Below are 17182 nucleotides of genomic sequence, written 5' to 3'. Positions count from 1 at the left end.
GTGGAGAGCTACCTGTGTAAGCTAAGATGGATGTATTGATGGTTATTGTATTGTTAATGTGAGCTGAAATGTTTTTCCTCTCCTGTGTGTTTCTTTCTCTCTCCTGTCCCCCCTTTTCTTCTTCTCCTTTCTATATGTTTTTTTTCCCCTTTCTTCAATAAATTTGCAATACAGTGGTACCTCGGTTTTTGAACATTGCATTGCTCTGTCATTTCTAACAAACCCATCCTTTGACATATTAGATGTCATCTTTCTCAGTGATGGTCTGAACACGGCCCTGAGAGGAAGGGCACCAGATACACACTTTTAAAAATAAATAAGCACCATCGCAATCTTTGCACCATTTTTAATTTTGCAGAGTGCTTTTACAACAGCCTTGCAGAGAAACTCTGCAGCCTCCAGTTTTATTTTGGTTTTATTAGCCTGCGAGCCCACACTTGCCTCTGTTAGCTCTTGCAAGCTCACCGCTGAGGGTGGAGTGCGGGGTGTTCACGCGTGAAGTTACTAGTCACAGCTAGCAGAAAGCTGTGGGAAGAGGGCAGCAGCGTTAGCAGGTGTCAGAATGAACTACACTACTTGTGACGGCAGGAGAAACACCACATTTTCAATCGTTCCCCTCTGTGTGTGCTTGGGGAAGATCTCTGAAAGTAAAAAGCAAGCATAACACGGAGCAGGCTGCTGTACAGAGGCATTGCTTTTCCTTTTAAATTTGCAGGGAGCTCTTACAGTGGATAAGCATTCAAAGATGGCATTGCCCCACCTGAAGTTAAAAGTGGTACAGCCAATTCTACCACTTCAGGGTTCTTGCAGTCTTATTCTGTTGCCTGTGTGGACCAGGTCTATAGCTGGTCACCTGGAGGAAATGGGGGAAATACCACAGTTGACCAGGCAAGTGGTTATTTACAAGCATCTTTTACAATTAAAATAACCCTTTTGCACATCCTGTCCCGTTCCCCCAAGGAGCCAGAGGTTGACATGCAGGGGGGCTGTCTCATATTCTCCTCACAATCACCCTGCAACATAGGCTAGGCTGAGAGCATGTAACTAGCCCAACCTTCACAGACGTCATCACTGAGTGGGGACTTGAACACAGGCCTTACTCCAGATCATGTTCTATGACGCTCTTGCTTAATACAACTACTACCCCATCACTCCACCCCAGTCTTTATTCCCAGCTTCCAGGAAATCCAAGTCTTGTATGTGCAACTGCAAGAGGAGGTCTGTGTTTCTGAATGCTCTCCAATGTGAAAAATGCTCTCCCTTTGCTCTCTTCCCGTTAGACTGTAGGATCCTTGGAGCAGGAACTTACTCCCTTTTGCCTATACTATAAAGGGCTGCAGACACTGATGGGGCTATATATCTCATATTTCTTAAAGTATATTAAATTAGCACTTATTATCCAAAAAAAATATTTTAAAATATCCAAAAATGAAAGGCAGCAAGGAGCATCATTCATAAAATCTTTGCTCGGTTGTCTACGAGGGCTTATTCATTATATAAGTAACCACCGATCCCCAAGTCTGAATTATATCCTGATGCTTAGGTTGCAATCCTAAACTCCAAATTTTCTTCCTCCAAATTTCACATGCACAGGACTGCACCCTTAATTGCTGAAAAGCTGCGAATTAGTCTTCAGTTGATTGTTCCCAAATCCTATGAAGTCATTTCACCTTCTCTTGATGTGGTTTTATTTTCCAGTCAAATCAAAACAAATTATTTGCAAATAATATCCTGGCCAATTCTCAGCAAATGTAAGAAGAGGGTCCTGATATTTGTAAAAATAATAATAAATATTATTATGTTGATTCTCACTAAGTCCTGTGAGGCAAGTCCTTGTTATTCCTGCAGACAGCTGGGAAAAATAAGGCTGAAGGAGAAAAATAGTGACTCACCCAAGGACAAAGAATATTCATGCCGGAGCTATGATTCAAACCCAGTTCTTCAAAGTCCAAACACAGCTCTTAACAAAAGAGCAACACAGAGAGCTCCCTTATCATGAGTCAGACCACTGGTCTATTGTTGACTTTGACTGGCAGTAGCTCTGGTTTCAGACAGAGATTCGCTTCCAGATCTTCCTGGAGATTCCAGGGTTGAACCCGAGACCTTCTGCATGCACAGTAGGATGTCTACTGCTAATCTAACAGGCCTTCACCAACACTGGGCTTCAGACTGCATTTCATTTTCTTCTTCTTTCTTTTTAAAAAGTTCTGCCTACTCAGAATTAAGTCCTGTTGAATTCTACAGAACTTACTGCAATGTAAAATTGCACAGGGTTGCAGCTTTACTGTGACATGAATGTTTGTGGCTTAGAATCTATTTGATCAGATCCTTAGATGGCATAACTGTAGCTCTCACTGGCACACACGAGTATAGAAGGGGGGGGGATGTGTAGCAACGCTTCTAAGAAAATGGGCTCTATTATTACTAGTTCAACATTTAAATCTGTCTTTCTTCTAAGAGTTAGAGCTGCTTACCCCCAAGCAATTAATAAAAGAAAGAAGCAGAGTTAGATATTAAAATCCTGTTTGATGAATAGACATGTTTTCCATTTTTGTCTGAAAAATAACAGGGAGGAAGCTGGGTGAATCTCTGCAGCAGGGCTGGGGAACCTCAGGCTCTGGGGCCAAATGCAGCCCTCCAAATCTCTTTATCTCCCTTGGGACTTTCCCCAAGAAACACCCCAGCTTTGCACCCCAAGTGTTTTTGCCTGGCTGGAACGTACCCTTGAACACAGACAATGTGTCTTGTTAGTCTGGATGGAGAGGTGAGTGAACGTGTGTAGAAATCAGTATAAAGGTAAAGGTAAAGGGACCCCTGACCATTAGGTCCAGTTGATTTTGGGGTTGTGGCGCTCATCTTGCTTTATTGGCCGAGGGAGCCGGCGTACAGCTTCCAGGTCATGTGGCCAGCATGACTAAGCCGCTTCTGGCGAACCAGAGCAGCGCACAGAAATGCCTTTTACCTTCCCGCCGGAGTGGTACCTATTTATCTACTTGCACTTTGACGAGCTCATCCCGTCGCAGGGATTCGAACCGCCAACCTTCTGATTGGCAAGTCCTAGGCTCTGTGCTTTAACCCACAGCGCCACCCGCGTCCCAGAAATCAGTATACTGAACATTTATTGCCTGCCCACTGGCACATGGCTCCCTGCAAAGTTGAACAGAATGCAATGTGGCCCTCGGGATGAAAAAGGCTCCTCATCCTTGCTCTACAGGGAAACCTATTTCCACTACCAAAAGGGCCTAATCTCTTGAGTGGCTGGGGAAATCCAGTCAAGTGGGTTGCATACACATAATTATATTATTATTATTATTATTATTATTATTATTATGCACCTTGGACAATGATACAGACAGCAGGACCTCCAAGGCAGGTATTAAAGCCTGAGCAGGTTGAGATCCCCAAAGCTTCATGCCACAACACGAACCTTTCAAGTGGTACAAGACTGCTGGTTTCTGTTGCAATGGACCAAAACGGCAAGCTCCCTGGAATGTGGTGTCTCATACAAGGGGAGAAACAGGAGCTTATTTTCATACGGAATTGACAGGTGCAACCTTAATGCAGGCGAACTATGAGCGCCACCGGTCTTCAGGATTTAGCAGGCGAACATACTGAAAGGCACCGTGTCAAGACAAGAGTGGCTGATCCTATCATTGCATTGTGGCAGGCCCCAGTGTCACCGAGCACTGAGCAAGAGAACAGCCCTCTCCAGAGAAGCTTCCCTTCAACTGTTCTTACCTCATCTTCGTACACTAACAGTTTGGTTTTGCACAGCTGGATGTAACGCTCCTTCCAGAGACCAAAGAGGCCTGCACTGCTCTTCCTGATCCAGCCAGCTTTCTCCGCTTTAGTAGGACACTTTGGCTTCTCTGGGGTCTCCTCCTTCACACCCTAGAGCCACACCAGGAAAAAATAAATGTTGTCATTAGAAACTCAAACCTTTACACACACACCCCAGCACATTATGCAGCTATACAAGCAACTTTAATTTATGTGCACAGCATAAGAGGTGCTCAGTTTTTCTCCTGTGTCTCTCCCACACCACAATTCTCCGTTATTTAAGGAGAAAAGAAATTGCAATCAAGGCGAGAGCAACCTTTTGTGAAATGTTTGTTTGTTTGTTTGTTTGCATGTGTGTGTGTTTTTATTGCACTGCAAACGAGACAGTCGCCGCCCTCAGGCTCTCAATAAAAAAGACACAGCACACAAGGAAAAAGGAATTGGAGGGAAGAGGAAAACAAGTTCCTCCAAGTTACAGTTCTTATAATTGGCAATTGCCCACAGATCAGATCCAATCCAAGAGGTCAAGGCAGCTCCTGCCATGTAGTCCTTCCGTCAGGATACTAACCCTCCCTCACATATTCATCGAGGACATGAGGCAATGCACTCAAACTGGGGCAAGATGGGCACCCCACTTTTCAGACAGGCTTAACTGAGTCTTGCCTAACATTCCCACTTCCTCCTCCCTCCAACCTTTGAGGACTGGCATGTGGGGGTTCACCTGAGCACCCCTACAGTATAACGTAGAATAAATGCGTTGAAGAGAAAGGTATGGTAAAGGAGAAGTGAGAAATCTAAAGTAAAAAGTAAAAAAAGAGAAAAGGATAATAACATCACAGAAACTGAGATATGAACCAGGAGAGAGGCAAGGATCTGGAGCTCCGGATTCCACGACTTCTACACAGAAGCAGTAATGTTATAAGCAACAATGGTAGACAGCAGGCGGTTGCTTGCTTGGCCAGGCCTGGGATATATAGCAGGAGCCTGGCCTCTCTCTAATCTACTCCTACCACTTCCAGCCACATTGCTCACCCATGGGGACTAGCAGAAAATCAGCAGGGAGACTCGCACCCTGAACATGTGTGTTAGGTGGGGGGACGGGTGCTTTGTCAACGCTACCTCTGGAAACCATCCAACTGACTGAAAACGTATTTTTTAAATTCGTTGAAAGAAATGGTTTAAGATCCCTCAGTAATTCAGGGTTCTCTCTGACAAGACTATACATATATCACATTAGATATATATAAACTGTGGACAGATAGATAACTAAATGTATATATAACTATAAATATAACATGGTGTTTCCTGTTCTCACTTTTCAGTCACATTCATACCCTTTTTTTTGCCTTAAAAAAAATAAGCCTTGGCCTCAGGCACACTTGCTCAGAGCTGCACTAATAGAAGCCCATAGCCAGGACGGCTACTCAAACACACCAATATAGTCTAAGAAAAAAACATCCTAAATTCCACCACACCTTCCTATTAAGGGCAAACAGCTTCTATTTTCCAGGCCAAATAGCCACCTCCCCCCCAATATATCTCTCTCTTTAAATTAAAGTCTCATAATATCTTGTGAGAGCTGACAGGATGAGTTCAAATACACTTTGCAGCACACATTCTCAGAAGATCAGATATAAGCTTCCTTTCATGAGTCTGCCCCCAACATTGGAAAATCTTCAAGATTGGTTTGCATGACTTTCAAATAGCACTGCAAAGGGGAAATATGTTAGAAAGAAAATGGGGGAAAGCACAAACACAGAGAATTGCTGAAATGGATATTCCGGTGATTTGTTTGTTTGTTTGTTTGTTTATATTTTTATTTGATTTACATACCATCCTTTATCAAAAGATCCCAGGGCAGTATTATTATTACTAATATAAGTATTATATTAATAATATAATAACCCTTTATCAAAAGATCCCGGGGCAGTGTACAACATTAAGAACACATTTTATGGAGAATCAATAATAAAAACATAATAAAAAGCATTGCAACAGGCAGCATAATAATAAAATAATCATAATAACAGTCGTACATGCCACCAGCTTTAACACACCGTAAGTTATTTAATGAGTTAAAAGCCCGAGTAAAGAGGAATGTTTTTGCCTGGCATCTAAAGACATGTAATGATGGCACCAGGCGAGTCTCCCTTGGGAAAGCATTCCAGTTGGGGGGCCACCACAGAAACGGCCTGTTCTCTTATTGCCACCCTTTGAACCTCTCTGGGAGGGGGATATAGAGAAGGGCCTGAGATGATAAGTGCAGGGTCTGGATCGGTTTGTATGGGGAGAGGCGGTCCTTAAAGTATTGAGGTCCTGAGGCTTAATAGGTCAACCCCATCACTTTGAATTTGGCCTGGAAACTAACTGACAGCCAGGGCAGATGGGTCAGGATATGCTCCAACCATCTTGTTCTGGCGAACAATCTGGCCATTACATTTTGCACCAGCTGAAGGTTAGGTTATCTTACTCTTTTTTTCTCCCACTGCCAATTAAAAACGTCTCTTCTGTTGCTGCTCAACATATTCACTGTAAGTACTGCTCTTTGTAAAAAAAATTTGTTTGAACATTATTATTTTTGTGCTTGGATCACTGTTGCACTGATGTTTGCTCTTTATTTGTAAGTTGCTCTGAGCAACTGCTTTGTGAAGAGGGAAAGCAGGGCATAAAATTGTTTTGAATAAAAAATAATTAAATCTGGCTATAAATGTGCAATACAAACAAACAAACAAACAAACAAGTACCCCAAATATATTCCTTATGGGAACCTGACTATTCCTAATTTTAATTAGACTGATGCTGAAAAGGTTTGCAATTTAGATTTCTTATTCAAATCTCTTTGAGGGACTGTATTTTATATAATTGACTTTTTATTTCTATTCTTTGTATATTGTATTGTTGTTTTATTGCTGTGGCCGATGGCTGATGCAAATAAAGATTCATTCATTCATTCTTTGAGGGCAAGGATATGAGGAGTGCTTAAATCAGATTAAATGTACTATTTTTAAAAAACAAGAACTCATCTTTCTAATATACCAGGAACTTATGTCTTACTACGTATTACCACTTCCTGCAACTTTCCGTTCTTGTACAAATATAGACATGTCAGGATTTCTGATTAAGCTCCTTTTGGTGCAACTCTTAAAAGCATATCAAGAGTCTATAACTCGAACCTCCTTTGCACAGGGCTAAAAAAAGAAAAACTATGAACCAGATCATTGAAATTCAGGCAGAAATCTTATGGAGTAAGTCCCCACTGAATGTGTATGAGGCTTACTTCTGAGACATATGCAAAATTGCAGTGCAACAAATACAAATTCTGCAAATAGCAGTCCTGGGTTTCTCTGCATGTTTGACCCCAATGATCACACCACTGTCATGTATTTCATAGAATCATAGAATCATAGAGTTGGAAGAGACCACAAGGGCCATCGAGTCCAACCCCCTGCCAAGCAGGAAAGTGGTGGTTTGTTTTTTAGGGTTTGGGGGGGGCAGCCAGTGCATCAAAAATAAAGTTACTCCAGTTGCTGGAACGAGCATACCAGTTCACTTCTTTGTAGTGGTCTGCAGTTAGTGTGGTCCAGCAATAAACGCGGTGGACTTGGAAGCCGCACTACTGCTTTGAAATCAGTGCTCTGACATGGACCCAAAGGATGCCCATTGGCAAGTCACCAGGTATATGGCCAACAGAGGTTAGCTCAGCTGTTTCCAGTGTAACATTGGCTACAGCAGATGTATAACTAGTGGTACCCTCCCTCCTAGTCTCCTCCCACACTGTAACCAAAATGTGCACAGTGGATTTGAACATTAGTGATGAAATTCTGGACTGCACCATTTCAACTTCTGCAGGGGACGATTACATTTTTGGATACTCACACAAAAATTTTCAAACTAGCCTATCTAGAACTTCTTTGGCCCAGAAATGGAAGACACAACATGACTTAAACCACTTGTTGCGGTAGAAGGGTATGTGAGCTCTGGCTATTGCAGAGAAAATAACCCACAAATTACATGTTTCTAAGGGTAAGGAAGACCTGGATCATTTCAAAGCTGTTGGTGGGATTTCATTTCTTTTGCGTCAAATTATGATGTACAAAGCTCTCTTCCCCCACATTAGTGAAAATCTTGATATACAGTCGTACCTTGGATCTCAAATGCCTTGGCTCCCAAACAATTGAAACCCGGAAGTGAATGTTCTGGTTTCTGAATGTTCTTTTGGAACCCGAACGTCCATCATGGTTTCCGATTGGCTCAAGGAGCTTCCTGCAGCCAATCAGAAGTTGCGCTTTGCTTTCCGAACATTTTGGAAGCTGAACGCACTTCCGGAACAGATTACTTTCGACTTCCGAGTTACGACTGTACCAATCTCTCTCCCTCTCTCTCCTGGAGAAGAATACTTTAAGCCTTGCTTCCAAGTATACTCAAATATTACCTGAAGGGAGCTTTGCATTTGTATGTGTGGAAAATTCAGACATATGACTTTACACATACAGTCTAAAAAAGGTCCTGTCCAAAATTTAATCTTTTGGCTTCCATTGTACGCTGAACATTTATTATGGGACAAACAGAAATTCCAATTTGAGGGAGAAGTTGACAAATGTTGGATGGCTTTAATAGTAATCTAATGTTTAGGCTGTATATCTGAAGGAGCGTCTCCACCCCCATCGTTCTACCCGGACATTGAGGTCCAGCACCGAGGGCCTTCTGGCAGTTCCCTCACTGCAAGAAGCCAAGTTACAGGGAACCAGGCAGAGGGCCTTCTCGATAGTGGCACCCACCCTGTGGAACGCCCTCCCACCAGATGTCAAAGAGAACAACAACTACCAGACTTCTAGAAGACATCTGAAGGCAGCCCTGTTTAGGGAAGCTTTTAATGTTTGATGTATGACAGTATTTTAATATTTTTTTGGAAGACGCCCAGAGTGGCTGGGGAAGCCCAGCCAGATGGGCGGGGTATAAATAATAAATTATTATTATTATTATTATTATTATTATTATTATTATTATTATTATATAGGCTTGCCAGGACCCCTGTCCCTTTCCCAATAGGGAACGGTGGGGTGTGTGAATCCTATTTCCCATTCAGCTTCATTCAGAGGCACTTGGAGAATCTACAAGGTGCAGCATAAACTCAGAGGCAGTCAGGAAGAGGGCTTAGACATGTCTTCTGTTGTCTTCAAGACACTCAGAGGACTCTGCAACACAGACTTAAGTTCCAACAAGCATGCCTGTTGGGTTGGTGGACACTCAATGTGGTGAGCAAACTTGTGGACAGTTGCTTCCTGAAGATCTGAGGCCACAATTTCCTTTTGCAATCCTTTCAAAGCAGTTGCCCTCAAACACTTTCAAAAATGATTATTATTTTTTTGCAGTTAAGTTGTCTATGGAGGTTCTGCTGGGCTTTACAAGGGACCAAGCCTTTAGTGTGACAGACCCAGTCCTGTGGAACTCCATACCACTAGAGTTTCAGCAGGAATCTTAAAAAAATGTGTTTCAGACAGGCCTTTGCAATGTGAATTTCTTTTTTAGTAACCAGTATTTACTGATGTTTTAATTAACCTTTTTACAAATTGGTATACTGTATTTGTTTTTTGTTTTTTAATGAAAGCGCAGTCCATAAAGACAGAAAAAAAGATTTCTTTTCTTGCAAATAAAAATGGCACAAGATTGTAAAAAAGCACCTTTGCAATTTTCTGTTGCCTAAAATCCTGGAAACAATTAAGGAAGGTAACAGTGTGAATGTGAAAAAGGAAATAAGAAGATATAATGATGGGAGCCAGCTTTAAAAATGAATCAAATCTATCATCTCTTAATTAGCATGATCAGTGGATACTAGCCAAAATAGGTCAATGTAACCTCCCTGTTCAGTAACGGTTTAGCTGAGAATACCAGATGCTAGTCAAAGGCAAAGTTTATTTTCCAGGGATGGGGAACTTGCAGTCCTTTCGTAACTGCTGGACCACAATTCTCATCATCCCTGGCCATTGTCTGTGCTGGCTGGGACTGATGCGAAGTGGAGTCCAACAATATATAGAGGCCACAAGTTCCCTATCCTTGTTATAATTCCTTAAATGGTCATGAACATGGCAGGCTCAGCCTAGAGATGACACCTGTGGTTGACCTATCCTGTGTGTTAACTAATCCTGAAACAAACCCACTGCTCAATGCCATACTTGCAAGATATGTCACCATTCCCTCAACCACCTGAGTACAGCACAGTGATGACAAAGGACAACTAATTACCGTAAGCTGCAGCACCTTGGGGCTGAAATGGTTTGACTACAACTCCCAGCTAATGAGAACTGTAGTCCAACAGTGTCTGGGGACCCAAGGCTGAAGGACACTGTAGCCTAGCCCATACTTTGCAGAGCCAGTCCAAGGCTTTTTGCTACCTGAGGCAAAGAATAAAATGATGCCTTCCCTTCTGCTACATTCCGGGTAAAAAATCTAACCAGACTGACAGCTGAATCTTACTTCAGCTCCGGTAATGGGACAGTGCCTTCCGCTGCACCTGAGGTCAATAGGCTCACCTAGTGTTCACAATATGGCACACACAGCTTTGTCCATTCCCCAACCCTCAGCATCTACCACCTGAGGCAGCTTCCTCACTCTGCCTAATGGTAGGGTCAGTCTTGAGGTTTTGAATGCAAATGATTCTAGGTTCAAGCCCCAGCCTCTCCAGGTAATTCTGGGGAACTCTCCTTTCTGAAAACCCGGAGAGACACTGTCAATCAGTGCAGACCAGGAATGGGGAACCTGTGGCCCTCCAGATGTTGTCGGACTGTACCTTCCATCGCACCAGCAAGCATGGGCCAATGGACAGGGATGATGAAAGCTGGAGTCCAGCAACATCTAGAAGGCCACAATGTAGACTAAACCAGGGTTTCCCGAAATTGAGTCTTCAGCTCCTTTTGAACTACAACTCCCATCGTCCCTGGCCACTGGTCCTAGTAGCTAGGGATGATGGGAGTTGTAGTCCAAAAACAACAACTGAAGATTCGTTTTGGAAACTGTGGACTAAACCAAGCTTGATGGACAATGATCTGACTCAGTATAAAGCAACATGCTATGTCTCCATGGCAAACTTATATAGATTTTAACAATATAATTGTTGCGGCTTCACCCACACTTTTCTGGGAATCACAGAATGCCTCACAGAACTACAGTTCCCAAGAAGCACTGCGGAGATGGTAGCAGTACTGAACCTTTTTAAAAAGTCTGATGAGTAAATATATGCTCTTATTCTTCACTGCCCAACAGGATTGAAACTGGTTTACATCTGTAGCATCGCCATGCCCTTATAAAGTCTTGCAAGCCATTTCCTTTCCTTTCCCTACTTCCCATTTCTCCAAGAGGACAGAACAGCTGAAGGCTCCATGAAATCTCTTTTAAAAACAAAACAAAACCCACTTGATAGTGCAACAGCCCATTAGCAGAGAGAAAGCAGCTTATGGGTTGCCAGTACAAAAGTGCCCTGACAGAATTGGTGCAAGCACTAGTTTGTTGGCAGAAGGAAGCAGCAGCCCCATTTGAAAAGGCAAGAGTTTCAAAATGCAAAACAAGGGGGAAACCAGGGAAAGAAAGAAGCAGCAGCCTGATCTTCTGGACAGACCCATTTAAACTCTAGGATGAGGGAAAACGGCACACCCCAGGCCAGAGGCGATTTGGGTAGAGATGCCCAAAAGAATAAACAACATTTTAAAGGAGAAGCATGCTAACCTATATAGGAAAGTAGTTTTTAGCTGCAAATAAGCACACACTGAAAGCATGCTAAGTGCTCTTAGCAAAGCAGGTCTCTATCTTGGGTTACCACCTATATCCTATTGCAGCAACATCAGCACAGGAGAAGCAGAATGTAGTAAATATAATGGGTTCAGTTGCCTTCTTGTGACCCTTTGAATTAATTATGTCAAGAGTTTAAATAGCCCGGTGGTCTGTACTGAATTGCTTCCAAGCACAAAATGTAGGAAGGGCAATAGTTCACTGGCAGTGCGCATGCTTTGCATGCAGAAGGTCCCAGGTTTAATCCCAGGCATCTCCAAGAAGGTCTGGAAAAGATTTACTGTCTGAAACCCTGGAGAGCTACTGCCAGTCAATGTAAACCAGAGGTACCCACTAATGTGCTGCTACACTGCAACTCCCATTATCCCTGACTACAGGTCTTGCTAGCTGGGGCTGATGGGAGTTGTAGTCCCATAACATCTGGAAGACACAATGTTGGCTTTCCCAATTGTAGACAATATTGAGCCAGGTAAACTAATTATGAGACTTGACAGCTTCCTATGTTCCTATGAGTCTGAGTATTAATTTATCGAGTTATCTGCCCACCAACTAACAATAGCTATGGGTGTGGGTCATTGTCAAGGATGCTGCTGGGTCCAGGGAGGGATTGCTAAGATGTGTCCATGAGACATAGGAAGCTGCCTCATGCTGAGTCAGACCACTGACCCACCTAGCTGCATACTGTTTGCACTAACTGGCAGCAGCTCTCTGGACTTTCCCGGCCCTACCTAGAGACACTGGGGATTGAAATTGGGACCTATTGCATGCAAAACAGATGAGATACAGGTCTCTCCATCCCAACCAACTGGAAAATAGGAAGCTCCCTTATACTGAATCAGACCACTGGTCCATCTAGCTCAGTACTGTCCACACTGACTGGCAGCAGCTCTCCAGGGTTTCAGTTCAGGGGCATTCCTAATCCTACTAGGATCAAACCTTGGAACTTCAACATGCAAAGCAGACATTCTACCACGGAGCAACAGTCCTTAAAGGCCTTTCTCTCAGGTTGCTTCATCAGACTGCATGTCAGAGTTGCACAATGGGTCACTACGATCTGGAGAGATTGAGGATGCCTGAGTCTGGCCCCTTCTACCCTGGACTATGACAATTCCCTGCTTCTTGTGAGCCATGGCAACCAAGAAACACCCACACACACCCAGCTGTCTTGAGCCAAAAGCACACTCCAAGCAGTTCAATTTATCAGCAACTGCTACCTAAGCATTGCCAGCTTTTGTTTTATTTTTTAAATTGGCCCTGCTCCAAAGTTTTCAACAGCAACTTGGTGCCCAGGAATTAAGCCAGCAAAGCTGTCCCACCAACACTTGATGCCTAAGACTGGAGTGTGCTAAGCGGCTACAAAAGGCACAGGAGCAAGGTTAGACTAGAGCAGGAAGCTTGGCAACTTTCGTCCACCGCCTGAGTTTTCTCATAGCAGGGCAAAGCAACTCCAGAGAGACCTCTGAAGCACGTGCTCCTTTTCCAGCAGCCTCGGACATCCATCAACAAAACAAGCTATGTTCTCCTCCCTCTCCTTTTCCCAGGCCAAAGACCATTCCATGCCAATAGGAAAACAAACTTTTAAAAAGACTTTCATCCAGGCCCTTTTGAGAGCTCCCTCTGTTTAATTTCAGCAGGAAGCAGGGGGAAGGGGGAAGCGTCCAGTCGTCGTCCCCAATTACTTCTATCCTCTACTACAGTATATTTGCCCTCCACCAGCTTTTCCTCCCCCCCCCCAAAAAAAAGGCTTTTGAAACTGACTTACTCCTCTTCGGATGTTAAACTTAACAAGTTCAGACAACTTTCAAAAACAAGATCTGGGTAAGAATGTTTAAGAAGGTAGTTTCTGTTGCATGCTCTGTACCCTAGTTTCTGACAATCTATCGATCTAGGATCCATCGTATTCTCTTGACCGCAATTTGTTTAAACTGATTTTAATATTGTGTTTTCACACGGCTGTAACCCGCCCGGGAACCCACAGCGAAGGGCTGATATGAAATCTAAATAATCACAGGATCAAATACACGCCCAGTCAAGAGGAAAGCAAGCAGTTGGACCCAGCGGACTAGAAACTTAACTTCTTGAACGAACAGAAAAGGGGCGCATTCCTCCCTCCTCTATCTTGCAACTCGCCACATCTCGCCCATTCCTTCTCCCTCCCAAGTATGCAAAGCCTTTTTAAGCTGCCTTCCTTTGCCAACCCATTGCACTTGAAACATTACTCACATCTTCCATGGTGGAGATGGGGGGGTGGAGGGAGAGAGGAAAGAGGAGGGCGATGCGTCTCCCACCCCTTGCAAAAATAATAATAATAATTCTTATTATTATCTGGATTCCTCTCCAAACACGCCGGGCGCGCTTCTTCGCTCGGAGATCGCTTTTTAATGCCTTCTCAGGAGCCTCGGGGCTGTTCTTCCATCCTTCGCCCGGGCTCTGCCGGAGTCCCGGAGCTTGCAAGCAGCAGCAGCCGGCGGATCAAACATGCCGGGTTCGGGCGCTGGGGAGGGAACGGGGAGATGGAGGTTCAACAACTTTCCAGGCTGGCGAAGAGAAAAAGAAAAGTCCAGGGTTCGTTCGGAAGTTGCAAAGAAACCAGCTCCGCCGCCGATGCTGCTTTGCAGCGCCTCTGACTGCGCCTCTGTTTGCTTCGAAACAACTTTGCAAAAAGAAGACACAGCGGCGGCAGCAGCAAAAAAATATTGGTTTCCGGTAGTAGCTTGAGCTCTTAGGGAAGGAGAGGAGGAGGAGGAACCAGCAGCAGCTGAGAAGGGGAAGCTGTTCCCCCCCTCTCCCCACCTACACAGCCACACTGGGTGAGATCCTTGCAGGGCTGTCGCCAGCGTCTACTCGGGAGTAAGTCCCGCATGAGCGCCTCGACTCCAAAGCGAGAGGCTCTGGGGACACCGGACTTGCCCGAGCTAGTGACTCCCAGGTGTTGCTGAACTACAATTCCCCTTTTTGGGTGCTGGGAGTTGTAGGCCAACGACCTCTGGAGGGTGTCATCTTGAGGACCAGCTGGTGTGCATTCTGAACAGCCCTACACGCAATCATTTTATTCATTTGTCACTTTTTTAACAGCAAAAAGTCTCAGAGAGGCATAGAATGGAGGTTTAAACTGCAACACATAAAGACAAACAAACCCACAAATTCAAAACTTGGGGTGTATATAAGGGGACCACCTTACTGCATAATAATCTTGTACATTTGTCTAAAAGTGCAAAGAGCTTCACCTGCATTATCTACTCCTAATCCATGAAACAATTGCCGTAAACAAATTAAAATATATCAAATCCACTGTTAGGCAATACTAGATCCTGCCCCCTTTAGGCTCCCCAGATTCTACACCTCTGATTTAAGACAGCAGAAGACCTTCAGACAGGTGGGTGGGTTCTGGGCTGGAGGAATGAAGGAAACAGGCAGGGATGTATTGGGCTATAAGAAGAGAAAGTGATGGGGACCCAAGACCCCCAGGGAGGGGCACTTAGCACAGTCACAGTTAGTAGCCCCTCTCCTACCTGGGGAATTGTGGTTGTCCTATCAGCCAGCCCTCAGGTCTACTACGGCTGCTGTTGCTGAATACTAGGCCGACTCTGAGTAAGACCTCCCTCACCCATGATCTGATTACAGATGTGGAGGCTGATCTGGACTGTATCACAGAGACCTGGGTGGGTGAGCAGGGTGGAGTTGGTCTCATCTAGCTGTGCTTACCTGGGTGCATAATGCAGTATCAGGGCAGACTTAAGTATGGGAAGGGGAAATTGATATAGTCCATAGGGATTCCATCTCTCTCTCTCCAGTTGCTGCCTAGTAGTCTTCCTGCAGTGTTGAGGACTCCCAGACTCCTGTTTTTGAGGGACTTCAACATCCATGCCAAGGTGAATGGCTCTGGAGTGGCTCAGGACTTCATGGCTGCCATGATGACCATGGGACATGTCATCAGTCCAAGACGTGGCAGGCCACAGTATGGACCTCGTTTTCATAACTGGGAAGAAAGAGGGTGACCTGAAAGTGTAGGGGTGTATTGGCATCAGTCTTTTGTCTGATCACTTCCTGTTGAGATCACTTCCTGTTCAGATTTAGGCTTTCAGCACCTCTTCTGCTCTGCAGAGGTAGGGACCTACAAGGAGGGTCTGCCCTCAAAGGCTGATGGATCCAACTGGCTTCCAGATGGCCCTGTCTAGTGCTGTTGTGATGGATGAGTTGATATGACTGGCACTCCTGTCAAAGCCCTGGCCAACTTATGGAACATTTAAATGGCTCAGGCCCGTTGACACGATCCGCCCCGAGAGTCGTCTCCCACTTCGTAGAGCCTATTTGGTTCTGTGGTTTAGGGCAATGAGACAAGCTGGAATGCAAGTAGAGGAAAACACCCAATAAAAGCATTCAAACACTGGTGGGGGCTCATCATTAAGCCTACTCAGTGGCATCCTCACTCTGCAATACAGAGTTTTCCTTTTGGGCCTTTTACAGTCTGGCCCAAACAAGGTGGTAGAACCAACAGTAACCTGCTGCGACATGTTTGCAAAGCATTTTGAGGATAAAATCCTTTTCATTCACTGGGACCTTGACTCCGCTGTTATAGCAGATGAATCTCAAGAAGTATTCAGAGTACTGTCTAGTGCTATTGTGTTGGATGATTTTCAGTTAGTAAGACTCAAGGATGTGGGCAGGGTGCTTGGATAGGTCAAGGTGATCACCTGCACACTTGAGCCTCTTACCTTGATAGGGTAAGGAAGCTGTAACCCCTGGGGCTGATGGGATTTGTGCTCCAAAACATCTGGAGAGGAACAAGATTGTGGAATGCAGGGATAAGGCCATTGTCATCCACAGGCTTCTCCTTGATTTTTGTGTCCTGCTACGAAAAAAATCTACAAAGCTTGTTGGAGCATACACAATAGTAGTGCAATATTGGGTGGGGATTAGTGTATTTGCATTGCAAGCAACATTGTCTCTCTCGTACCAGTTTCAGATTTCGAAGGAAAAAATAATATTGTTTCTATCTGGCCATAATTGGACAACAACCCACACTCGGCTATCTTTCAAAATGTAACACCCTAGCTTTAAAACAGCACAGCTGGAGGAAATAATGGGTGAGTAACTATAATGACTGGGTGTTGGCCAATAAAATTGCATTTCCTGGAAAATATTAATCAGTTTTTTTAAAAATATTTTTAGACAGCACATGTGTATGTGTGACAATAGAGATTTAACACATACATAAGCGATGTTAGTTTAGAACTTTCCTCTATTTGGGGGGGGGGGTGAAGCTGACAAAACTGTACCAAAGATCAGAGCCTGTGCCATGCACCAAGCAATTTATCCCATCAAGGGCAGGAAGCTCAAGAGAACAATGTAAGAAGACTCCTACTGGATCAGACCATGAGCAAGAAGAGAGCCTACTGAATCAGGCCAGTGGCCCATCTAGTCCAGCATCCTGCTCTCATACATAGCTGTCAACTTACAGATTTGAAAATAAGGGACCAGCAGCCTCGAAAATAAGGGATCAGCAGCAAAATAAGGGATTTTCCAAGCACAGGTATGTTCAGCTTATGAGCCCCTCCGAGCCCAGCCAGCAGCCAAACGAAGCCTCAAGTGGTGGTTCCCATAGCACAGCAACCCGGCA

The 17182-nt window shown here is 44.3% G+C and overlaps 1 protein-coding gene across 2 annotated transcripts in view; it reads right to left on the bottom strand.

The window, feature by feature from the left end:
* Positions 1–14295, bottom strand: part of PLEKHO2 (pleckstrin homology domain containing O2) — a 36817-nt gene extending 22522 nt beyond the window's left edge. The window contains exons 1-2 of one of the 2 annotated variants that reach the window (XR_014519053.1): positions 13786–14260; positions 3739–3891 (exon numbers count right to left, since the gene is read on the bottom strand). Coding sequence is in view for 1 of the 2 variants with exons in the window: in XM_083475123.1 (XP_083331249.1) it covers positions 3739–3891; positions 13786–13794 (162 nt within the window). In the remaining variant the exon portion in view is untranslated. Of the gene's footprint in view, positions 1–3738; positions 3892–13785 lie in introns of both variants that reach the window. The other variant, XM_083475123.1, reaches the window with a different exon arrangement.
* Positions 14296–17182: the final 2887 nt, after the last annotated feature.

This window comes from Podarcis liolepis (genome assembly GCF_965112155.1).
Source record: "Podarcis liolepis genome assembly, chromosome: 14".
NCBI lineage: Eukaryota > Metazoa > Chordata > Lepidosauria > Squamata > Lacertidae > Podarcis > Podarcis liolepis.
Note: the sequence above shows the minus strand (reverse complement) of the source record. Positions and strands in the feature narration are given on the sequence as shown.